The sequence below is a fragment of the Sarcophilus harrisii genome, chromosome 2, assembly GCF_902635505.1.
Source record: "Sarcophilus harrisii chromosome 2, mSarHar1.11, whole genome shotgun sequence".
NCBI classification, from domain to species: domain Eukaryota; kingdom Metazoa; phylum Chordata; class Mammalia; order Dasyuromorphia; family Dasyuridae; genus Sarcophilus; species Sarcophilus harrisii.
Window position 1 is genome coordinate 547,289,641 of NC_045427.1, and position 26,440 is coordinate 547,316,080.

At 35.4% G+C, this 26,440-nt stretch overlaps 1 protein-coding gene across 2 annotated transcripts in view; it reads left to right on the forward strand.

Moving 5' to 3' along the window:
• The window catches only part of WDR93 (WD repeat domain 93), a 62,875-nt gene that overhangs the window by 3,762 nt on the left and 32,673 nt on the right, over window positions 1-26,440 (forward strand). For both annotated transcript variants that reach the window (XM_031955590.1, XM_031955591.1), the window contains exons 2-8: window positions 14,141-14,517; window positions 16,506-16,701; window positions 18,381-18,445; window positions 19,722-19,800; window positions 21,395-21,510; window positions 25,485-25,517; window positions 26,229-26,310. In XM_031955590.1, the coding sequence (XP_031811450.1) occupies window positions 14,254-14,517; window positions 16,506-16,701; window positions 18,381-18,445; window positions 19,722-19,800; window positions 21,395-21,510; window positions 25,485-25,517; window positions 26,229-26,310 (835 nt within the window). In that variant the 5' untranslated portion in view covers window positions 14,141-14,253. The remainder of the gene's footprint in view (window positions 1-14,140; window positions 14,518-16,505; window positions 16,702-18,380; window positions 18,446-19,721; window positions 19,801-21,394; window positions 21,511-25,484; window positions 25,518-26,228; window positions 26,311-26,440) is intronic.

Consider the following 26,440-nt stretch of genomic DNA (forward strand, 5'->3'; position numbering starts at 1 on the left):
AGAGAATTTGAGAAGAATAAAGAATGAGAAAATGCCTTTGAATTTGTCACTAAGGAAGTCTATGAATTACTTTTGAGATGGCAATTTCAGTAATGATGAGGAGGGCAACCTGTTCACAAGGTATTAAGCAATAGATTATTTTACGAAGTATAAGCATGAAGTGTAGGATACTTTTTCAAGAAATTTATTGCCGAAGAGAAATAAAGAGATCAGATAGTACAGATATAGGTAGAAGAGTTAAGGGGAGGCTTTTTTTTCCTCCCTGTTTGGGGAGAACTGAGTTTATCTGCAGGCAGATGAGTTAGAGCTAATAAAAAGAAAAACTAAATGTCCATGAAATACAATGTACAGTTTTTAGAAAGAAGAGAAATGATGAGACAGGGCGGAGCCAAGATGGCGGAGAAGGCATGCTAATTCTAAGCTCCTCCACCCCCATAACCAAATTATTTTATCCAGTCTTCAGAAATAGCTCTTCACTGCTTAAACCATGAAGATAGAAGCATACAACTTACCTGCTTAAGTCAATTAAGATGGCCGGGGTTTGTCCTGAGGGGCCAGGAACAGACCAACACAGGCAGTGAGAGACAGGCCCCTGAGAACCAGGGGCGGGGGATCTCTGTTAGAGAAGTAAGGACCACCGATAGGAACTGCTCTGCCTTGATTACAAAGCAGAACTGGCAGAGAAATTAAAGCCTGGAACAGAGGGTCCTAAAAATGCCAGAACCCAACAAGATCTGGCTGAGCATCAAACCCGGGAAGTATTCAGGACTGAAACACAGCCCTGCAGCCACATCCCAGTTCAGGGCTTTGCAGGGAGTTACAAAAAGGCAGGGATTACACACTGGGCAGCCTCTAATCAGCAAGTGGGGGGCTCAGCCTGGGGCAAAAAACTTCCCAAAGGACTGTGCTCTACAGATACCCGTCCCCTGAAATCCATTCACCCAATCAATACCCACAGCCCCAGGGATTTGGCTTAGGATAGTGAAACTCTCACTGCTCAGCATCTAGCCCCATGGGCAGTCATCTCACACAGCGGGGTTCTTTGCAGAGCATTTTCCCCAGCCTGCCCTGCAGGCCTGAGTTACTTCCAGGTGGGGAACTCTTTCCCAGAGCACTCCAACCCGGTTTTTTGCAGCCGGCTAGCAGGACAGCACCCTTCCAAATCGCCACTGCTCTGCAGAAGAAGCTGGTAACCTCCGGCCCTGAAGGCAGACCCAAAGGCAAATAAAATGAGTAAGAAAATCAAATGGACAATTGATAGTTTCCCCAGAAAGAGAACAGCCAACCCTGAAGAGACTAATAGGACAGTTCCAGACAAGTTGGTCCCCAATACAAAAGGCCTCCTGAAAGATATTAAAACCTTAAAAGAGAACTAGAAGAAAAAATGGAAAGGAAAGAAAGCTATGCAAGAGAGTCAGAAAAGAAATAACCACTAAAAGAAAATTTGACAAAGTGGAAAAAAAACAACCCTGAAATGGAACTGAAAAGGAAAAAACCCCAAGAATGCGGAAATAGAATTTGTGAATTGGAGAAAGAAAATAACTCACTAAAAAAAAAAAAAAAATTAGTGAAATGGAAAAAAAATGCCATAGAGCAAAATGACTCATTTAAAAATTCAATAGACATATACAAAAAGAAGTAAAAAAAGCAATAAAAAAATAACATAAAAGTCAGAACTGAAAAATAGAAATGACTGACCATTGAGACAGGAAGAATCAGTCAAGGTCAAGCAAAACCAAAAAAATGAAAGATTGGAAAAAAATGTCAAATATTTACTTGAAAAAACGGACCTGGAAAATAGATCAAGGAGAGAAAAACCAAGGATCATCGGATACCCAAAAAGGGATAAAAAGCCTAGATATATTTTACAGGAAATTATTAAAGAGAACGCCCGAAGAATAGAACTGGAAGGAAAATAGGGTGAATCCACAACCCCTTCTGAAAAAGACCCAAAATAAAGATTCGAGGAATATTGGCCAAACTTGAATTTTCGAAAAGAAAAATTTCAAGCATCCAGGAAAAAAAGTTAAATACCAAGGTGCCCAATTACAACACAAATCTGGCTGCCCAACATTAAAGGATCAAGGGCCTGAATTTGATATTTGAAAGGAAAAAGAATTTGAATGCAGCCAAAATAAACTACCCAGCTAAGGTGAGATTTTTTCCATGGAAGAAGATGGACATTTAATGAAACAGAGAATTCCATCTGTTTCTAAAGAAAAAACCAGACTTAAACAAAAATTTGATTCCAAAAAGAACTCAAGACAAGAAAAGGTAAAGGAACCTTTGAGAACTGTATTTGTTGATAAAATAAAATCAATGTATAATTTGATTTTTTAATAAGATAAAAAGGGAAGGAAATGGAAAGGGATAGTGTCAGAAAAAGGGGAAAGGGGGAAAAAAAGAGGGAAACCCGGGCCATGAGGCAAAGGAAACCTATCAATCTGAGGGAACTTAAGAGGGGGAGGAACATTTAATCTTATTTCACAGAGGGCTCAAAGAGGAAAAATTAACATTTGTTTTTAGAGAACTTCTCACCCTCATTAAAAAGTAAGGAAAGGAAAAGGGAAAAAGAGTTGGGAAGGGACAAGGGGAAGGATCAAAGGAGGAGGAGAGAACAAAGAGGGAGAGTAGGTGACGGACCCAATGTTTAAAATAAGGAAGTGAGGAAAGAGGGCAAGAAAAGAAAAGCAAATCTGGGGATATTAGGATGGGGAAAAACAGAATTAGTAACTTAACTGTAAATGTAATGGGATGAACTCCCCATAAAGAAGAGGGATAAGCAGACTGATCAAAAGTCAGAACCCTACAATATGTTGTTTACAGGAAAAACATTTAAAAAGGGAGATATAAAGAGAAAGGTAAAAGGTGGAGCAGAACTATTATGCTCAGGTGAAGTCAAAAAAGAGGTAGCATCCTTATCTCAGACGAAAAGCAAAATTGATCTAATTAAAAAGAGATAAGGAAGGAAACTATATCTTGTAAAAGGTATATAGAAATGAAGCAATATGAGTATTAAACATATATGCAAAGTGGTATAGCATCTAACTTCCTAAAGGAGAAGTTAAAGAGTTAGAGAAGAAAAACAGCAAAACAAAAGCGGAGACCTCAATCTTGACCTCAGATTTAGATAAATCAAATCACAAAACAAATAAGAAAGAAATTAAAGAGGAAAAGAAATTAGAAAGACTAGGGTATGATAGATCCTGGGAAAACTGAAGGGATAGAAAGGAGTATACTTTTTCCTCAGCAGCTCATGAACCTACACAAAATTACCATATTAGGACATAAAGACCTCAAAATTAAATGCAGGAAGGCAGAAATAGTAAATGCTTTTTTCAGATCCAATGCAATAAAAACATTCAACAAAAGTTGGGTAAAAAAAAAAACTAAATAACTACTTAAAGAATGATTTGAAACAGCAAATTATAGACACAATAACTTCACCAAGATAATGACAAAAAGTAGACATCATACCAAAATTGGGATGCACCAAAGGGTAATAAGGGGAAGTTTTATATTCTTAGAGGCTTACTTGAACAAAATAGAGAAAGAGAAGGTCAATGAATTGGGTTTTAACTTAAAAAAAGCTAGAAAGACCAAATTAAAAACCCCCAATCAATTACTAAACTTGAAATTTAAAATTAAAAGGAGAAATTAATAATATTGAAACTAAAAAAAACTATTGAACTAGTAAAAAAACTGAGTTGGTTTTATGAAAAACCAGTAAAATTATAAACCTTTGGTAAATCGATTAGAAAAAGGAGAGGGAAAATCAAATTAGTAGTCTTAAAAATGAAAAGGGAGAAGTTTCCCACCAATGAAGAGGAAATTAAAGAAATAATAATTTTTCCCAACCTTTACCCAATAAATTTGATAATAAACGAAATGGATGACTACCTCCAAAAATATAGGCTTCCCAGATTATCAGAGGAGGAAGTAAGTTTAAATAGTCCCATTTCAGAAAAGAAATAAAAAGTATTAATCAACTCCAAAAAATCCCCAGGGACCAGATGGATTTACATGTAATTCTACCAAATATTCAAAGAACAATTATGCCAATGTTTATAAACATTTGAAAAAGAGGGAATGAAAGAATCCACCAAATTCCTTTTATGACACAGAATGGTACTGATACCTAAACCAGGTAGGTTGAAAACAGAGAAAGAAAATTAAGACCAATCTCCCTAATGAATATTGATGCTAAAATCTTAAAAAAATATTAGCAAAAAGATTTACAGAAAAACCATCCCCAGGATAATTCACCTGATCAAGTAGGGATTTATACCAGGAACAGGCTGGTTCAATATTAGAAAACTATCAGATAATTGGCCATATTAATAAAACCCAAATTAACAAAACCATATGATCATCTCCATAGATGCAGAAAAGTTTGATAAAATCCAAATCCATTCCTATTAAAAAAACACTTGAGAGATAGGAAAAATGGACTTTCCTTAAAAATAATCAGTAGCATCTATTTAAACCAGCAGTAACATATGTAATGGGGACAAACTGCAACCATTCCCAAAAGATCAGGAGGAAACAAGGTTGCCCATATCACTGTTACTATTTAATATTATATTAGAAATGGTAGCTTTGGCAATAAGAGCTGAGAAAGATATTAAAGGAATAAGAATAGGGAATGAGGAAACCAAAATTATCACCTTTTGTGATGGATATGATGGATACTTAGAGAACCCCCAGAGATTCTACTAAAAAGTTATTAGAAATAATCCAAAATTTTAAAATTGTTGGTTATAAAATAAACCCACATAAGTCATCAGCATTCTTATATATCACTAACAAATCCAACAGTCAGAGTTACAAAGAAACCCATTTAAAGTAACTACTGATAGTAAAAAATTTAGGAATCATTGCCAAGGGAAAATCAGAAACTTTATGAGCAAAACTAAAACACTTTCCACAAAAATTAAGTCTGATCTAACCAACTGAAACATATTAAATGCTCTTATTGGGTGAGAAAATATAATAAAGATGACAATACTACCTAAACTAATCTATTTATTTAGACTATACCAATTGACTTTTTCCAAAACTATTTTAGACCTAGAAAAAATAAAAAAAAAGTTCATATGGAAAACAAAAGGTCAAGAATTTCAAGGAATTAATGAAAAAAAATCAAATGAAGGTGGTTTAGCACCAGATCAAAATTATATTATAAGGCAGCAGTTACTAAAACTATCGGTATTGGCTAAGAAAAGACTAGTTGACAAAAAATTAGTTCAAAGGACAAACAGCCAAAACTTTAATTATCTAGTGTTTGAAAACCCCAAAGACCCAGTTTTTGGGATAAGAATGCATTATTTGACAAAAATTGTGGGAAAATTGTAAATTAGTATGGCAGAAACTAGGATTGACCCACACTTCACCATACACCAAAATAAGGCAAAAGGGTTCAGATCTACAAAAAAGAGATCATAAAAATTGAAGACATAGGATAGTTTACCCTTCAGACCTGTGGAAGAGGAAGGAATTTATGACCAAAGAAGAACTGAGATCACTATTGACTCAAAATTGAAAATTTTGATTATATCAAATTGAAAAGATTTTGACAAAACAAACAATGCAGGCAAGATTAAAGGAAACAATAAACTGGGAAAACATTTTTACAGTCGGTTCTGATAAAGGACCATTTCCAAAATATATAGAGAATTGACTCAAATAAGAAACAAGCCATTCTCCAATTGAAAATGGTCAAAGGATATGAACAGACAATTTTCAGATATGAAATTAAACAATTTTTATATGAAAGGTTCCAAATCACTATTGACGAGAAATGCAAATTAAGAAACTCTGAGATACCACTATACACCTGTCAATTGGCCAGAATGACAAGGAAAGATAATGCAGAATGTTGAGGGGGGGGAAAACAGGGACACTGTACATTGTTGGTAGAATTTGGAAACATCCAGCCATTCTAGAGCAATTTGGAACTATGCCCAAAAGTTATCAAACTGTTGATCCTTTGATCCAGAGTGTTTCTACTTTTTCCCCAAAGAGTTAAAAAAGGAAAGGGACCGTATGTGCCAAAATGTTTGTGGCAGCCCTGTTTGTAGTGGCCAGAAGCTGGAAAATGAATGGACGCCCATCAACTGGAGAATGGTTGAGTAAATTGTGGTATATGAATGTTATGGAATATTATTGTTCTGTAAGAAATGACTAGCAGGACGAATACAGAGAGGATTGGCGAGACTTACATGAACTGATGCTGAGCCAAATGAGCAGAACCAGGAAATCATTATATACCTCAAAAACGACACTGTATGAGGATGTATTCTGATGGAAGTGGATTTCTTCAACAAAGACAAGATCTAACTTAGTTTCAATTGATCAAGGATGGACAGAAGCAGCTATACCCAAAGAAAGAACACTAGGAAATGCATGCAAACTGCTTGCACTTTTGTTCTTCCCAGGTTATTTATACCTTCTAAATCCAATTCTCCCTGAGCAACAAGAAAAGTGTTCGGTTCTGCACACATATATTGTATCCAAGATCTACTGTAATCTATTTAACATGTATAGGACTGCTTGCCATCTGGGGGAAAGGGTGGAGGGAGGGAGGGGAAAAATCGGAACAGAAGTGAGTGCAAGGGATAATGTTGTAAAAAATTACCCTGGCATGGGTTCTGTCAATAAAAAGTTATTAAAAAAAAGAGAGAGAGAAATGATGAGGAGATAGGAGATGGAATTAAGAAGACAGAAGGATACTTTTTTGGAGTTTTTTTAATAATAGCTTCTTATTTTCAAAATATATGCAAAGATAGTTTTCAACATACAATCTTGCAAAACCTTCCACATTTTTCTTCCTCCCTTCCCCCCTTGCCTCCTCTCCTAGACAGCAAGTAATCCAATATAGTTTAAATGATGCAATTCTTCTAACATATTTCCACATTTTTCTTGCTACACAAGAAAAATCAAAAAGGAAAAATGAGAAAGAAAAAAAAGCAAGCAAATAACCCAAAAAAGGTGAAAATACTACTGTGTGGTCCACATTGAGTTCTCAAAATTCTCTTTCTGGATGCAAATGGCTCTCTCCATCACAAGTAAGTCTATTGGAAATGGCCTGAATCATTTCATTGTTGAAAAGATCCTCAGAGCTGATCATCACCTAAATGTTGCTTTTGTTATGTACAAGGTTCTCTTGGTTCTACTCATTTCACTCAGCATCAGTTCATGTAAGTCTCTCCAGGCCTCTCGGAAATTAGCCTGTTGATCTTTTCTTGTAGAACAATAACATTCTATAACATTCATATAGTGTAATTTATTCAGCCATTCCCCAACTGAAAGGATACTTCTTTTGAAGCGGTAGAAAGAAATGGGAGACAACAAGAGATAATACTGAGAATTTCTGAGGCAAGATGTAGAGTAGAGTTAGGTCATCTACCATAAATCATAAAAGAATGAACAGTGGCAGCTAGTAGTGTGAGCACTGGCCCTGGAGTCAGTAGGAGCTGAGTTCAAATTTGACTTCAAACACTTGACACTTACTAGGCGTGTGACCCTAGGCAATTCACAGCTCCAATTGTCTTGACCAAAAAAAAAAAAAAAAAAGAATAGCTTGGAATAGCTGCTGTAAAATGTTTGTAATTTTACAAATAATGAAAGAAGTTTCGGTAAGATGTAGAAGGAATTTTTAAATAATAGAATATTTGATATTATCTTTTGTTATCCAATCAACAAACATTTATTAAGTGTCTTCCACGTGCCAGTTCAAGCACTAGAGATAGAGAAAAAAGGCAAAAATGGTCCCTGTCCTTAAGTACCTCACAGTCTAAAGGAGAACAGCATACAAATAACTGTGTACAAACTATATACTGAATAAATTGGAGGTAATCAACAGATGGAATGGAACTAAAATTAAGGAGGAATGTTTACATTGTAATATGATGTTAGGCATAATCATTTTTCATAGAGTTTGATAAATATTGAAAAAGCTTAACTTGGGAAAACTATGCAATATTTTTCTTGGGAACATTGTAGTGACTTTTAAGTGATATCCCTGAAACTTAGAAAATGAGAAAGAAGCAATTTAAAAACATAGTGCCTGTTATTTATAGAGCACTGTGCTGGGTGCTAGGAAAAACACAAATTTTAGATGATTAGCATTATAATAATTCATATTTAAAACACTTTAAGATTTATAAAGTTATTTCACCCCAATAACCCTATAGAATAGAGAAAGCAAGTCTCATTATTCCTATCTTAAAGAGAAAATAGATTTCTCTGTCTCTCTTTCCCCCCCAATGTAATATTCTCTTTGGTTTGGTTTCCTAGAGGTGTCTGGGTTCTTGGGAGCAGCCTTTGTTTCAGTTCAGTAATCACTGCAAGTGCAGCCAGGTGTTAAAGTCCAAATCCTTTATTGTCTTCTTCAAAGTCTTGTCTCCTTTCCTGGGGTCCAGTTAGCTTTCTTAGAGGCCCATCCGAATCAATCTTGGCTGAGGCCCCTACCTTATGTGCCCCACACTGAGTATGCATCAATCATTATATCACTAGGAAACTATTATTTGTTGTAGGATTAAATCAATGCTAAACTAGATTTAAACATTGTCTCCTCAATTCCACTTAGTACCTTGTTTCAAGTTCTGGCCCATAACACCCCAACCTTTCTCTCTGTCTCCCTCTTTCTCTCTTCCTCTCTCACTCTCTGTATATGTTACATGTATATACATACATACACATAGATACACACATTTGGGTATATGTATATTATAAACACATAGTATATATCATATTACACACATATGTATATATAATGTGTATATATATTCACCTCCTCTTATAAATTAGACCCTAATCTCTGAAGTTTATTTTGCTTACTTTTCTCTGAACCTCATTCTCCTCTCCAATTTCTTACTCCTATTACCTTGGCCCACTCAAAATTCCTTTATTTTACTCTTATTGTTTTTCTCTCCCTTGTTTTACTTTTCCTGTTCCTAACTCGGATAACACTGAAGTAGTTAATCTTTTCTTTCCTCCTATCTTCCATTTATCCATTCTTCTACTTCAGTGATAACAATAATTAATGCCACTTTCCAAGATCTGTTTTCAATTTTATTTTTCTCAATTAAATGTAAAAAAATTAACATTTATTTTTTCAAATGTTAACTTCTAAATTCTTTCTCCTACCATTCTGACTTCCCTGAGTCATTAAACAATTAGAGATAGATTATATGTGTGCAGCCATCTAAAACATATCTCCTTATTAGCCATTTGCAAAAGAAAAAACAAACCAGAAAAAAAAAAAACAAGAAAAATAAAGTAAAAAAAAAAAAAGATAAGTTTTGATCAGCATTTTATCAGTCAGCTTTTTCTCTGGAGGTATATAACATTTTCATCATAAATCCTTTGTAATTGTCTTGATACTACTGAGAATAGCTAAGTCATTCACAATTGATTGTTATATAGTATTGCTGTTATTGTTTATTCCTGGTTCTGCTCATTACACTTTGAGCAATTCATTTGAGTCTTTCCATGGTTTTTTTCTGAAATCAGTCTGGTCATCATTTTTTTTTATTTCACAGTAGTATTCCATTACATTCATAAACCATTCAACTATTCCACAAATAATGTGCATCTCCTCCATTTCCAATTCTTTGCTATCACAGAAAGAGCTGCTATGAATATTTTTATACATGTAGGTCCTTTTCCTTTTTCTTTGATCCCTTTGGGATACAGATCTGGTAGTAGTATTGCTGGGTAAAAGATACACAGTTTGATAGCCCTTTGAGCATCATTCCAAATTGCTCTCCAGAATGGTTGGATCAGTTTACTACTCCACCAAAAATGCATTATCATTCCAGTTTTTCCATGATCCCTCTAATATTTATCATTTTCCTTTTCTGTCATATTAGCAATTATGATAGGTGTGAAATGGTACCTCAGAATTGTTTTAATTTGTATTTTTCTAATCAATAGTTATTTAGGACATTTTTTTTCACATGGCTATAAATAGCTTTGATTTTTTGTTCTGAAAACTGCATATTCATATCCTTTGACTGTTTATCAATGGGAGATGTGTTGTTTTTCATTGTACTACCTTTCTTACTCCTCACCACTTCTAGGATCCTCTAGAATAGAAATTCTCAAATATTTTTGTCTCAGAATCCCTTTACAATCTTAAAAAGTATTAAGGATCCCAAAGAGCTTTTGTTTATGTGGGAAATATATTAGTGGAAAATGCTCTATCACCCTAATCAATGGGATTTGATCCTGTTCTTTATATTTTCCTTCATGGTTTATCCTTTTTGATGCCATGACACTCTCCTGAATTTTTGATATCCTGTTTAACCTTCTCTGATGCTGCTGTTCCTGGGTGCCCAAAGGAAACATTTCTTCTCTCCAATGGGAGTTACACTGAGATGCACAGTCCCCATGTGTCTTGTAGAAGCTAATGTCCCCATGTGTCTGCAACCTTTTCTCCACCTTCAGAAAGAGTTTACCTCTCTCCCTTTTGCCTTCATAAGATCACTTCGTGCTTGTTCTAAAATTGTTCCCAAATTCTCATTCCTTTTCTGGGTTTAGGTTCTAATGTCCTATCTTTACTCTCTCACCACACCGAAGGCAGGGGGAGCAATTAAAAACTTGTCACCCATCTCTTCTCTTGAGATTCCTCAATGATTATTTGGCCATCTTCTCTTCTGAGAGTCATTTTCCTATTGTCCATAATATTTCCTAATGAAGTGTTGAGATATACATATTTCAAATATAATTCACTTTTTCCATATTTCTTTTCCCGACTTTCTGAGTAGATCTTCTGATCCTTATTCTTTTTTTTTATTTAAATTTTTAAAAATCTGCCTTGAGTTGTTTTATGTTCGAGAGGCAATTTTTTCTTTTTTAGTTTTGGTTTTGGTTTTGTTTAGAGATTAAGTGACTTGCCAAGAGTCACACAGCTAGTAAGTGTTAAATTTTTGATGCTGAATTTGAACTCAGGTTGGTACTCTATTCACTGCTCCATTTAGCTGCCCCCTACTCCTTAGATTTTTAGCCCATTGATGTTCTCTTTGCCTTGTCATGGTCACTCCGGGGAAGTATAAGAGGTTCTAGGGTTGTTTTTTTTTTTATAAGAAAATTAAACAACAAATGAAAAGACATCCCCCCCCCAAGTCCTTCATTCATGTTCTTGTCTAGCATTATCCCTATGAAAATAAACTACCTGCACTTTCATTAATATTTAAGAGTCTTTAAGTGTATGCTGTTTTATGAGTTTGCATGTTCTCTTGAAGGAATAATTTTAGTTCTTCCCTTTGACTAAATACTCAATTATTTTCTTTGATACTTAGGTTTCCTTTTTGTAAGATATTTTATTTTGGTGTAACAATGTTTCTCTCTTGTTCTTCATAATATTATATTCAGATTTTTCCTTTAATCATGGGTTTATCTCATGTTACTGATTTTAAAGAAACTTTAGAATTTGAAGGCTTTTTTCCTTCACTACTTGCACAGTTTGTTCTTTGATTTTTAGTTCTAAAATTTGACTAAATCGCTGAATGATTTAAACTTGAGGTTTCACTCCTGGCTCAGCTACTCTCTGGATTTCTCTATCCCATCCCATGTCCTGGGGCCATCTTCTCCATACTGGTGACTCTCTCGCTGGCACTGCCATTTCAAGAGGCATCCCTGGCAGTCTCAGGCCCCCGACTGGCCCATTCTCTGGAATTTTCCAGATCCTCATCTGCCATCTTATACCCTTTGTGTGTACCTTGCCTTCCCCCCTTTTCTATTTTCCAGCCCCTTTATATTCATTCCCCAAGCAGCCTTGAACTATGTCCTTTCTCAAAGCTGAAAGCCAGAAGGGTCTTTGCTTTCCAAGTCCATGGAGCACCCTCTCCCTCACATTGACCCCAGGTGATGAATATGTATGTATCTATTTAATCCACCACCAAGGAGACCTTTATGCAGATACTCAGACTTGAACCTAGGGTGACATGAGTGTCTGTCCTTCATCACTTTTTTATTCCTAAGGCTCCAAAACACTCCACTCCCTTTCTTCTTGTATCTCAGGACTGGTCTTATTCATGGACCTCACCTCATCTTGGCAAAGATTCTTTTAACTGCTTAGAAGTTAATTCTAAAAGTCAGGTTTAAAGTTTAAAACTTCCCTAACACTGTTGTTGGTGAAGTTGTGAAATGATCCAGTCATCCTGGAGAGCAGTCTGGAACTTTGCATACCTTCTAGCCCAGCAGCGCTGTTACTTAATCTATATCCCAAGGAAATCAGAAAGGAGAAAAAAGGAACCACATGTGCAAAAATGTTTGTAGCACCTCTTTTTGTGGTGGCGAAGAATTGGAAAAGGAGTGGATGGCTATCAGCTGGAGAATGGCTGAAAAAGTTGTAGTACATGAAGGTAATAGAATATTATCTATAAAAAAATGATGAACAAGCTGATTTTAGAAAGGCCTGGAAAGATTTACTGAACTGATGCTGAGCAAAACAAGGAGAACCAGGAATACAGTGTACACAATAACAGCAAGAATGTGTGATGATCAACCATGAAAGACTTGATTCTTCTCAGTGGTTCAGTGATCCAAAGCAATCCCAATAGACTTTGAACAGAATGCCACCTGCATCCATAGAACAAAGGAGATTAAATGTAAATCAACACATACTATGTTCACTTCTTTTTTCTGTTTTTTTTTTTAATCTCTTCCATGGTTTTTCCCTTTTGCTCTGATTTTTCTTTCCCAACATGATTCATAAAGCAATGTATATTAAAAATAAATAAATTTACTATTAAAAAAAAACCTCCCCTACCTGAGGAGGTTATTAATTTCCCTGAGTCATAAAGAAGGCCATGAGAGTAGAATGGCATACTGCTGAGTTTGTCACTGATTAAGAATTTTATATTGGCAAGTTCTTTCACTTTTCTTTTTCTTGTCATTATTGAATTTTTTTTTAATTGTGGGCTCGTTTATTTGTATTATTTGATTTGGTAAGGAGAAAGCCATTATTAGGAATGTTCTCATTGCGACTTCTATCCAGGATTGCCTGTTTTATGCAATTCTTTCCTATTTTAATCCTTTTGTAGAGGAGTTTAGCCTTTGCTTCTTTTAATGTTTTATAGGTATCATTTCAGCACTCAAGCTGAACATGTTTTATTTCTTCCTCTCCCCTGAATATCTTTTTTTTTTTCCCCAGTCCTAAATGTCTGCAGGTACATCATCAGTGGTAATATTCTGTATCCTACTTCTACCAACTGAGAGTTTCTTGCCTTTTGGGTCACTTCCACTTGTGATTCTACTGAGGTTGTAGTGTTCCCTTGTTTATAGCCTTATAATATTCCTGGAAGTTTTGTTTTTCTCTCTTTTTTTTTTTTAATTAAGCTGTGATTTCATCTTTATTATGAGTTCCTTGTGAAGAACTCCTCTAACCAGTGCAGATCTGTGCTTTTTTTGTAACTTAAATAATATTTAAAAAATGACAGTGAGCTATTCAGGGTTACTGAATATGATCTTCCATTTAAAAAAAATCAATCTATCTCATTTTCATCCTCTTATTTAGATGTGGGCTGAGATCATTGTCTATCTTCAGTGACTGCTCAAAATATATGGACCGACTCAGGGGACTACTCACTTAACTATATGTTGTAGCCTTCACAGTGTGTATTTTGAATTTTCTTTATTTTTACATTGTAAATATTCAAATAAGGTCTTAAGTGAATATATTGTTTTACTCAATTCCAAGTATTCCAGTATTCCAGGACTTAATGTAATTAGAGTAATGAATCAGAGAATATTAGAGTTGAAATAACCCTGAGATTACTTAGTAATAAAATTTCTTTTATACAAAATCAATTTCCTCATTTTATAGTTGCATATTCTGTTGGGCCCAAAATAGAAAATATGCCTGATTAGTACCTAAAAAGTCTTCAGAGATCTAATGGTAAGTATCAAGTAATTGAATATCAGTATAGAAATTTTCACCTGACATCACAGCTGAGAGTGGGGAGTATCTTCAATGAACAAGGTAAGGAGCCTGATATGATGAAAGTTCAGGTTTCCAGAGGAAATAATCTCATGATGTTTAATTCATAGGAAATCAGGCTCATGATAGATTGTATATTATCCTTAAGAACGTACTTTTTATTTCTTTTATAATATCTCACTTTTTCAACAGTGATTTTGCAACAACTTTGCAGAAATTTCTGAAAAAGAAATTGCCAGTTTCTACCATTGTATCTCCCAAAGAAAACTCATTTTGAGGATAACAGGTAGACCAGTAAGATCAAGATGCCAGTATATATCCGGAAAGGACCTCAGGAGATTCCTGCTTATGAAGAACAGGATTGGATTAAGGATGAAGAAGGAGATTTTTTCCTAAAGGATCCAGATCAAAGCGTTGATTCTCTGCCTCAGCCTTTCCGAATGATCAATAAACTAGTGAACCTATTGTTTGATCGGGCATGGGAAATCATTGAGGAGAGAGAAGCAACAGAAACAATTACAATGCTTAAGTTTAAGCCCCTGGTCTATTTACCATCTCAAAAATTCCAGGTATATTCACTGAAATTAGACTGAATAATAATAATAACAACTTAATTATAATTAGCTTACTTAATAATAGCATTTATATAGCATTTTAAGATTTGCAAAGCACTTTAAAAATATAATTTTACTTTATTCTCACAGCAACCGTGGAACTGATCTGATACTGAGTTACCATTTTTCTCATTTTTCAAATGAAGGAATTGAGGCAGAAGGTGGTCAATGAATTGACCATTCATACAACCATCAAGTATTTGAGTTTGAATTTGAACTCAGGTCTTCTTGACTCCAAGTCTAACAGTCTATCTACTGCAACATCTAGCTGCCTAAATGTTATATTAAATTTAATTTAAAACTGCCTTTGGAGATTCAAGATGTGTCTGCTAACCTAGGCACCCATTCCTACAAGAATATAACATAAATGTTTCCTTCATTCAAATAAATAAATAAATAAATTTGATGTAACAATAAATAAATGTAACTTGGAGATAATTGAATTTTTCACCCATTAATTTCTGATTAGTGGGGAAAAGGAAGAATCTAGTTAAAGAAAAACATTTCCCTGATATGGGTAGAGAGCAAGTATTTCCTATTATATCTCTTTGGTGAGGTATAATATTTGTGTGTGTGTGTGTGTGTGTGTGTTTGGTTTGGCAGCATTATGTAATGGTTTGAGAACTATCCTTGGAACCAAAAAGATATGGCCTTAATAAATGCTGATTGTATATCTCTGGGTAAATTACTTAATCTCTATGTTAATGAAAAAGTAACCTGGACCTATATGGCTAAAGGGAACTTTCTCCCTGATTTGAAGGAAGGAGACTTCTTTCTCCATTTATCCCTGCTATGTAATTGCATCCTGTAGAGCTAAAAAGAGTACAAATAAATTATTATTGATTCTTGAAGATTAGAATAAATAATGTGAGATAGAAGAATGTATTCTTTTTTTTTAATTTAATAGCCTTTTATTTACAGGTTATATGTATGGGTAACTTTACAGCATTAACAATTGCCAAATCTCTTGTTCCAATTTTTCACCTCTTACCCCCCACCCCCTCCCCCAGATGGCAGGGATGACCAGTAGATGTTAAGTACATTAAAATATAAATTAGATACACAATAAGTATACATGACCAAAACATTATTTTGCTGTACAAAAAGAATCAGACAATTAGCTTGTGAAGGAAATCAAAAATGCAGGTGGGCAAAAACATAGGGATTGGGAATTCAATGTAATGGTTTTTAGTCATCTCCCAGAGTTCTTTCTCTGGGCGTAGCTGGTTCAGTTCATTACTGCTCCATTGGAAATGATTTGGTTGATCTCCTTGCTGAGGATGGCCAGGTCCATCAGAACTGGTCATCATATAGTATTGTTGTTGAAGTATATAATGATCTCCTGGTTCTGCTCATTTCACTCAGCATCAGTTCGTGTAAGTCTCTCCAGGCCTTTCTGAAATCATCCTGTTGGTCATTTCTTACAGAACAATAATATTCCATAATATTCATAATACCACAATTTATTCAGCCATTCTCCAACTGATGGGCATCCATTCAGTTTCCAGTTTTTAGCCACTACAAAGAGGGCTGCCACAAACATTCATGCACATACAGGTCCCTTTCCCTTCTTTATGATCTCTTTGGGGTATAAGCCCAGTAGTAACACTGCTGGATCAAAGGGTATGCACAGTTTGATAACTTTTTGAGCATAGTTCCAAACTACTCTCCAGAATGGTTGGATTCGTTCACAACTCCACCAACAATGCATCAATGTCCCAGTTTTCCCGCATCCCCTCTAACAATCAACACTATTTTTTCCTGTCATCTTAGCCAATCTGACAGGTGTGTAGTGGTAGAAGAATGTATTCTCAATGTATGTTACATATATATTCATAAAAGATTTTCTCTTCTTGGAAAGGAGTTATAGAAGATTTCTGGACTTAAACATGAGAATGGTGACAATTGATGATCATATATTGTTTTCTGATTTGTTTTCACAGCTTTCCAGTGTGCCAAACTGCCTTGCCATCTGTAAAGGCTATGTGTTTGTTGGGTCATCCAATGGAATAAGAGTCTTCAATACATTTTTGAATTATTCACGGGTTTGTAGTTGGGATTCAGGACAAGTTGAGATCATGAACATCTGGGCTACAGAAATTGGGAATGAAATACTTATTGCTACTTTGGATGAAATGGGTACTTATTCCTCCAGCTTTTTTAAAAATTCATTCTAGAGATGCCCATAGATTTGTTTTGAAACCAAAAACAACCTGTCTTCTGATACAGATGTGTATGTTTTTTGTGTGGGTAGAATTGTATAGGCTACAAGATCTGCTTTTCTTTCTAAATCTAAGCATGAACACCTTAATCTCAGCAAATGTTAGACCTCATACATGATTAATATAGCTATTGTGGGACTTTGGGAAAAAAATGCCATTTCTTTGCGGTTCCCTTGGTACTCATATGAAAATTAATCACAGTGTGCTGCTTTTATACTTAAAAGTATCCATGATTCCAACAAAGTGGGTAGTCTCTTCTGACACAGAAGGCAATTCCTTTATAGATCTTAAAAATTTGTGACCAAAAAAGTAATTACCCTCAAGTCACTTTAAATTTAATGAAGTTGGTTCTGTATGTTTATATAACAGACTTATAACATCACTGGGTCCATATTAGAATCATTTCCACTGTATTAGGACCTTATCTGAACCTATTTTCTATTGATAAAATCTTCACATTAGAACTTCAGAAATAAATGTTGCTGTTTTTTATTTTATTTTCTTGATTTGAAATCTGAACATAATTTGGTCAACACACTAGGGATTTATAATCCTCATTGGGGTGTCACTGGTACTGTGCCAAATACCTTTATAATCCTTATATTGTGGGGATGGAGACCAGATTAGGGACGCAGGTCTGCTGGATGAGAAATGATGACATGCAACCACATGTTAAAGCTCCTTTTAAAGCTATGCAAATAATGGTAATAGAAGAACTCTAGAAATTTAGCATGTATACATGTTATTTATACATATATGTATATATACACATCAAGTATATGCTTCTAATGAGTAGTGCAATGAAGTTCTATGAAAACATGAAATTTATTATATGATCTTATTTTCAAAATGCTTACAGTCTTATTGAGGAGTCAAAATATACACACTTTAAAATTTTTAACAACTACATGGCAGTATGTGATTAAGTGACAAAATGAGTGTTATAAATGATCATTTTTAAAGGAATTCAGAAAAGAAAGATAAGTATGAATTAGAGCAATTGAAGACAACTTCATGGAGGATATGGAATTTCACAGTATCTAAAAGATGGATAGCTTTCAAATAGATGGAAAGAACTTTGGGGTGAGGGGATTTCAAGTGAGAAGAATGACATCAACATTTTAGGTTGGGGGGAGTGGGAGAAGCTAAAGTGTATATGGTAGATTTAGGCAGGATAGTTGGGGAGCTGGGATTGTCCTGTCATTAAAATTAAATTTCAGTTCAATTAAATTCAATAGGCATTTATTAAGGGCTTGCTATTTGCCACCATTGTCTTAAGCACTGGTTATACAAAGACAAAAGTGGGACACTTTGCCTTCACAGAGCTTAATTTTTATAAGGGAAATAGTCATGTCCTCTGCTAAAAGGGAACAATGTATTTTGGGTGGTTCGAGGAGAGAAAGTTAGAAGCTTAGAAGGTTGGAGGAGCAAAAACTTTGAAAGTTATAAGGAAATATTAAAAAAAATTATTGTGCAAAAAAGGCACACTTGAGATTTAACACAAATTGTAGCAGGAACTCAACTACATAATTAGGAAATGAGATTTCTTGAAATCCAACAGCCTTGCCTTTTACAATTACTTGTCTTCTATTTCAGGTATTGTTCGTCTCTTTTATTTTTACAGAGACTCTCTTTTCCTAATCAAAGCCATCAATGAAGTGGTGAGTTTTTTATTTTTGTCACTCATACAAAGACTACATTAGAATATTGGAGGGATATGTTGGACTAGGAATTAAAAGGGGCTTGTGTGACCAAAGGAAGCCACCTTCCCCTGCTACCGGCCCTCTCCATTAACAGTGTTTTCCACATTAATCAAGAGTATACATAAAATTATATACCCTGGCAGAGAGTGAGAGAAGAATCTTTTACTAACCCAGATGTTCCCCCAAAAAAGCAAAAACAAAAGCCTGTCTTGCCTTAGGGCCAGAGGAAATATGTGATTTTTTAAAAGTATAAATTTGTCTTATGAGAAACTCATAATAGGACTATTATATTCAGTGTATATTGAGTGTACTCAAAGTATACTCAAATTCTATTGAATAGCAACACTACCTTATTTTTAAATAATATTTTCCTCCAATCATGTAAAGACATTTTTAAAAATTTTTGACTTCCAAATTTTCTCTCTCCTTCTCTCACCTCCCTCTTCCCTAAGATGATAATAGTAAGCAATTTGATATAGATTATACATGTTCAATCATGCAAAATGTATTACCATATTAGTCTTGTTGTGAAAGAAGATATAGGCCCAAAGAAAAAAATTCACCAAAAAAATATGGAAAGTGAAAAATAGTATGCTTCAATAAGCATTCAAATTCCAGCAGGTCTTTCTCTGAATATGGACAGCATTTTTCATTAAAAATCCTTTGGAATTATCTTAGATTATTATAGTGCTGAGAGTATTTTGGTCTTTCACAGTCGATAATTGTACAGTATTGATGTTATTGTGCACAGTATTCTCCTGGTTCTACTCACTTCACTTTGCATCAGTTCATAAACATTTTCCCAGATTTTTCTAAAATCAACCTGTTCATCATTTCTTATAGCATAGTAATATTCCATTAAAATCATATACCACAACTTGTTAAGTCATTCACCATTTAATTCTTCACCACTACAAAATGAGTTGATATAAGTATTTTTGTATAGAAAGGTCTTTTCCTTCCTCCCCCTCTCCTTTTTTTTTTTTAATCTCTTTGGAATACAGATCTTGAAATTGTATTGCTGGATCAAACAGTGTTCACATTTTTATAGCATTTGGGGCATAATTTCAAATTGTTCTTCACAATGACTGGGTTAGTTCACAGCTCCCACCAATAGTTAGTGTCCCAGTTTTCTCTAATGTCAACCAGAAAATACAGCAAAATATATCTTCTCTCTCATTGAGCTAAGCCTAATTTGTAGTGATACTTCTCCTTTTTCTTTATTTTTTTTCAGGAAGATATTAGCAAACAGACTACATGTTTGAATTTGCAAATTTCTCCTGCAGGGAATTTTCTGGCCATGCTACTCCAAGGCAAGACATGTGCAGACCTGCCATCTTCTTTCAGATATATAGTTCCCACCCCACATAAGAGCAGCAGTCTATCTCTGGTATAGTTTCCTGTCAGGAATGTGAAATTTCTGTTTCCACATTAGCAGGTATTGGATGTATAGACTCAAAATCCTCCCAGTCCAGCAAACTTTTATAACTTTCAGTTATTTTCTCTGATGTTAGTCAACTAGTCAAGAAGTATTTGTTAAGTGTCTGCTATGTTCCTGACACTGTACTAAATACTGGGGGGTGACAAAAGTGAAACAGCCCCTACTCTGAAGAAGCTTATAATCATCATCCTCACCACCACTACCACGGTAACTAGTATATACGTAGCAGTTTTAAGATTTATAAAGTGCTTTACAAAATTATCTCACTTAATCCTCACAACAGCCTGCATAGAAGATCCTTTCATCCCCATTTTACATATAGGGGAACTGAAGAGGCAGAGATTAAGTCGATTGCCTAAGATCATATTAAATAAGTATCTGAGTCTACATTTGAACTCAGGTCTTCCCAGATCCAGGTAGTGCACTCTCCCCATCATGCTACTTAGTAGTCTACAGGTGTGTGTGTGTGTGTAGATATATACAAAATGAACACAAGTTAGGCTAGGTCACTAGCAATCAGAGAGATCAGGAAATATGTGTAGAATGTGGCACTTAAACAGAGTTTTAAAGAAACAAGGAATACCAAGAGGCAGAGTTGAGGAGGAAGAGCGTTTCATGCATGGTGGGCAGCCAGGAGAGGTGGAAAAGATGGAGTGTGTGAAGCTGGCCAGTATGGCTAGACAGTTAGTGTAAAAAGGTGAGAATGTGTAAGCAGATTCACTAGATAGAAAAGGTTCAATTTGGAAGGAGCATTAAGTATCAGAAGATTATATATTGGATCCTAGAGGGATCCAATCCTAGAGAACTCCAATAGCTTGAAGTTCATTGAGACTGATCTTTTGCCAGCATCTATGTCTAGCTGCCCTATACTTTTGTCATATTAAGGAAGGAGCTTAAGGGACAAATTTCTTTACATTTACTTTCTACATTTACACCTCATGGCCTCCATTACCTGCTTCTTATGTCCTTCAGTTTCATCCAGTGGGCTTAGGGGAAAACAACTGATCAAGGATCCCATGATTATTTTCACTCCCCTTTCCATGTATAACTATTTCCCTCTCCAGACAGCTTTCTTTTATAGTTAAGTATTAAAGGTAGAAAACAAAGATTTAGCTTGGAACACATAAAACATTGAAATATAGCACTAAGACTATTTGAACAAAACTTGCACTGTTCAAGTATGAAGGATATGATTTTCCTTAATCTTTCTAGCCGACAACTTCAATAGCTTAGTGATGACAATTGAAGAGTTGTATGGTTGAGTATCCAGTTCTAAAGGGTGTTATTAAAATGTTCTTCTCAGTAGAAAAATCCCTTCAGGGGTCTCAGCTTGCAACAGTGATTGCATCATCCTTCTCCTTATGGGGATATAAATGTTCCCCAGCCAAAAGTTCTGAGAAGGCAGACTATTTTACAAAAGACATTTTGCCTATTTGAACTTGCTCAATGACTGTTTCCCAATGCAGGAGCTGGAGATGTTTGGGTAGATGTGTATCGATTGAACAAGGAATCCTGGCTTAAGGAGATGGAAGCACCCCATTCATCTAATCTATCACGGAAGAAAGTTAGCCATTTGCATCTAGTAAGAAAACATTTCAATTTTGATCTATATGTTTCTCTTTAGATTTACCTCTGCACCCCAGATCCTCACCACATTCTAAGCTGACTACCAGAGTACAGGAAAAGGATTAGAAACATAAGTTCATACCTACTTGATTATTTTCCACTCTGGCTCTTCTAACTCTATTTCTCTAGGTGTAATTTAACAGTCAAGTCACAATGCCTTCAGTTGGGAAATCTTCAATATAAAACTTAACTTTATATTGTTAGGAGAGATTTGTAAAGGCTACCTAAAGAACACTTTTCAAAAACATAATTCTCATCAGTAGACATTTGATGATTTTCCTCATAAAGGCAATGTGATGTCATGAAGAAAGAACTGGTCTCAAAACCAAGAAGATGCAGGTTCAAGTCTGACTCTGACATACCCTGGCTGGGTCACCTTGGGCAACTCACAACCACTCAGTGCCCTAGCCTACTCCCAACTGTAAGCTGCTGAGAACATGCCAGCCTGCCTTGGTAAGGAGAATTCCCTATACCAGTGAAATCACAGGTCTACTTCCTGTCTTGATCTCCCATTGTGTTAATTGCTCTGGGGGTATGCAAGGAGGCATGATGTATGATGTCTGGAGTGTACCGGTGGAGAGAATACACACACACACACACACACACACACATATATATATATATATAAGTGAATTATACATTATACATATACACACATATACAGACTGTGTGTGTGTTTACTTTCTATAACAAGACAGAGGAAAACATTTTGTCCTGAGCCTGTTTCTCAGACTGGTTTCACCAACCACAGATTAAAAAGGAAGTTCTTTTCAAGATATCTAGATCTTGGCTTTTCTTTCACCAAAATATGCAGTGAACTAACATAAAAAATTCAAATGAAGCACCAAATTTATTATAATAGAGTAAAATTGCAGGAAAAGAATACATATTTAAAGTAAACCATATTTCATGTTGTGCCACAGTTCCCTTTTATTGTCCTGACTCAGTTTCCCTAATCGTCTCAGTTCCTTGAATTGTTCTGCCTCAATCCCCCTGGTTGCAATGCCCCTTTTCTGCTCATTAGAACTGAGATAATTAGGGCTGTGGAAATCTGACATTCCAGAAGATAAGACTCCAGATGTCCGATCTCAGATACCTAATTGGCATTGTCTATATCTCTAAGTTTCAGACTTCCTGGCTCTAGTTGATCACCTCTTAAGTCCTCCCAATTTGTAAGAATTTATGGTCCTGCCTCCCAACCTGTCAGAACCGGATTGATAGTCTCTACTTGGAGATTCCTGCTCACCAGAGTTTGGACTCCATCCCCCTTTCCACACCCCCCCCCCAATCTGCCTTTGTTTAGCTACCCAAGCTTAGGGCCATATTTATTATGTCATTGAGAACTCAACATTTTCTGCTGGATGCTTTGAGACATCAGCCCTAGGGGCAACATGCCCCCAGCACAATCTCTCTCAAATAAAATAGTAAAAACTTTCTGATCTCTATCTTGCCTCAATTTCTCCAGCATCACATATATTATGAGAATATCATTAATAAGATAATAGTTTTAGAGCTGAAATGTCCCACAGAGGCCATCTAGTCCAACCTTCACATTTTATAGGCAAGGAAACTGAAGCCCATAAGTTAAGTAACTCACCCAAGCTCACACTAGCATAGTTATGTTCAATGAACCCAGATTATTTGATTTATTAACAACCTTGACTATAACGTCTCTTTACTTTTTGATTCTAAATTCTCATTCCTCTGTGGATTCTGGTTAAAACTCCCCTTTTGGCACTTAACCTCCTCCCTTACCAACATATCTGGTATCTTCCTGAAGTTTGTCTCCAAGCTTACCTCTTATCTTTCTCTCACTCTTGCTCCTAGATTCAGTCTTTTCACGTGCAGTATTCTGGATCAGCTATTTTTGATTTCTTATATCTCTTCCCCTTATGAGCCTTTCTGGGTTTAATTACCATTTCCATGCAGATCACTCTCATATTTACATATGCATACATACATACATACATTCTCTCTCCAGAGCTGGATCCATTCTATATCACAAATTACCTATTAGCTTTTCAAACTAGATGTCTCTTGACATCTCACACTCTTTATGTCCCTTCATTTTTACCCTCATACCTACCCTGTCTTATGAACTTTACCATTTCTGTTTCCATTTCCCATTTCTCACCATCTTCCCAATCTTCCTAAATTTGAAACCAATGTGGCTTCTCATTTTCTCACATCCTGTACACCTAAACAGTTACCAAATCTTGTTTCTACCTCCACAACAAATTTCATATGAGCACCTTCTTACTATTAAAACAGTTACCTTCTTAGGTCAGATCTTCATCACTTTACTAAACTCTTGTAATAACTTTCTAATTGTCTTTTACTCAAAACCATCTTCTCCATAGCTGCCAAAGTAACTTTCCTTAAGCATAGATCTGACCTGACACACACCCCTCCTTAATAAACTTCATTGCCTCTCTGTTGTGATTTGATGACTAAAATCATATTTTCCTCCTTCTGAACTTCTATAGTATTTATTCTCTATATCACTCATTTGGAACATAATATATTCTGCCCTTATTGTCAGTTATCTTATTATATCCATGATTCACATCTTCCCAAAGATAGCATAAAATCTTTGAGTGTGATCATCATATTTTATACTTCTTTATATTTCTCCCAGGTCCAAGAATAATGACTTTCATATATATATAATAAGTGCTCAGTAATTTATTGCTTTATTATATAGGAATACAACTTTGGAATAGAGGTTCAAGTAATTCAGGCTTTATGTGGAGATACTACTAGCTGAAGTTTATCTTAATGGCAATCCTTTTATTGTAGACAACATTGTTAACAGCCTTAAAAAATCTACAATCCCATTGAAATTTTAATTGATTACAAAATCAACTATGTTCACTTCATATTAAGTCACTTTCTTACTAGTTTGCTCATCTTTCATGTCTCCTGTTTCTGATTCATCTTGTCTAATACCACCAGATTAAACTTCCTAAAATAGTTCTTCTCTCTTCAGAAATTTTCAGTGGTTTCACAGTACCTTTGGGATAAAGCCCTTACTGCTTAGTTTAGAATTCAATTATTCAAAACCTTACCAGTTTCTTTTCCCAGGCTTTAACAATATCAATTCTCTATTCCAGCCAAGATGTTCTCCTTCACTGTCCCTTGAACACCATTTCATTCTTACCCTTTAGTCTTTACTTATTCTGTCTCCCTTCTTTCCTCCTTTTGCTTCCCCAATAGGTGGTGCCCTATCTCAGTGTGTGTGTGTGTGTGTGTGTGTGTGTGTGTGTCCTGTTTAAAATTCTATCCATCCTTCAAGGCTCAATTCAGTTTCATTTCCTTCATGACCACTCCTTAACTTCCTTAACCACTCCACAGTGATTTTTTTCTCTTCTGAACTCCTATAACATTTTTCTCTTTGTACTACGCCTATGGGCAGCTAGGTGGTCTGGAGTCAGGAAGACCTGAGTTCAATTTTAGCCTCAAGACACTTAACAAGTTGTGTAACTTAATCCTCAATTGCTCAATCTATACAATGATCTGTAAAAGGAAATGGCAAATCACTCCATTATCTTTGCCAAGGAAACCTCAAATGGAGTCATGACTAAAACAATACAACAATAAGAACAACTACTATATGGTATTTATGTTTGGTATTTATGGTATTTAAACAGGCACTACCTTTTATTATTTTATTATTGTTTCATGTCTTCTCAACTAGATTGTGATAATCTCCCAGAAACCATCCATCGTGTAACTCTGTATGTCCTTATAAACTGTAGCACCTTGCTATTCATATGGTATTTTTCAGTAAATGTTTGTTGAATGATTTTACGTATTTGCCCCCAATGTCTCTAAGACTACATGGGCCATATTGGGAAATTAGTTGGGGCAAAGTGATAGTATGTCAAAACTGAACACATTTCTGTTTTGTTTTTGTTTGTTTTCCTGCAGAAATCCAATGAATCGACAGATCTTTCAGATTTGGTAAAAAAAAAAAAAATTAAAGAAAATTTCTAAAATTTGGGTTATATTTTAGAGATTTATTTTAAGATTTACCTTTATTATCAATTTTTTTATTTGTTCTAGGCTCTCCATTCTAGGCTCTCTTCAGGTAAAGCTTCTTAAAGGGAGAGAAAGGCTCTGAGAAGTAGCCCATGTAAAGGAGCCAGTACCTCAATCATGTCTATTCCCAAATTACCACTAGAGAAACTGGGGGGGTTTCCCTTTGGGTGAGATTGCAGATTCTCCTCTTATGGTTTAATTGATGATAACTTCTCCATCTGCATTTTTTCTGGAGTTTTTCTCACTCTCTGAGGACTTCTCCTGAAGAGAGCATGAAATTATATGTGTCCTTTCTTAAAGCCTAAACAGAAACATTCAGATCTCTCCTCTCCCAAGCTCTTGCCAATTCCTTCCCTCACATAAGCAAGAAGTATCGAGTTAGCAGTTTCCATCAATGAAAAGACTCATGAAAATGAGTTTGAACTTTGAGTAACAAAAAGATATAGTAGGTTCAATGCTAAATCTATTGCTGTATATGACAAGGGTATTTCAGCATAGTCCCAGGTGGGTTTCCAAAATGTAACCTTCCCTTTAGGGTCTTTTCAGGATGATGGGTATGGGATACATGTGCCTATGCTATTTTCTTGAGATCTCTGCCTTCTGCTATATTTCCATATTTACTATAATTCACAGGAAAATTCTCTTCTGAAAACAGATGTTAAATTATCTGGTCCAATTCCATTAATGAAACTTAAACCACCCAAACCAGTTACAGGCAAGTAATATTCAACTTAATAACTATTTGTTTACTCTCTCTTCACCACCTTAAGGACAGTCTACTCATATTGTAGGCATGAATAACTTCTATTCTCTAGCCTCTGGTATTGCAGATACAAAGATTATGA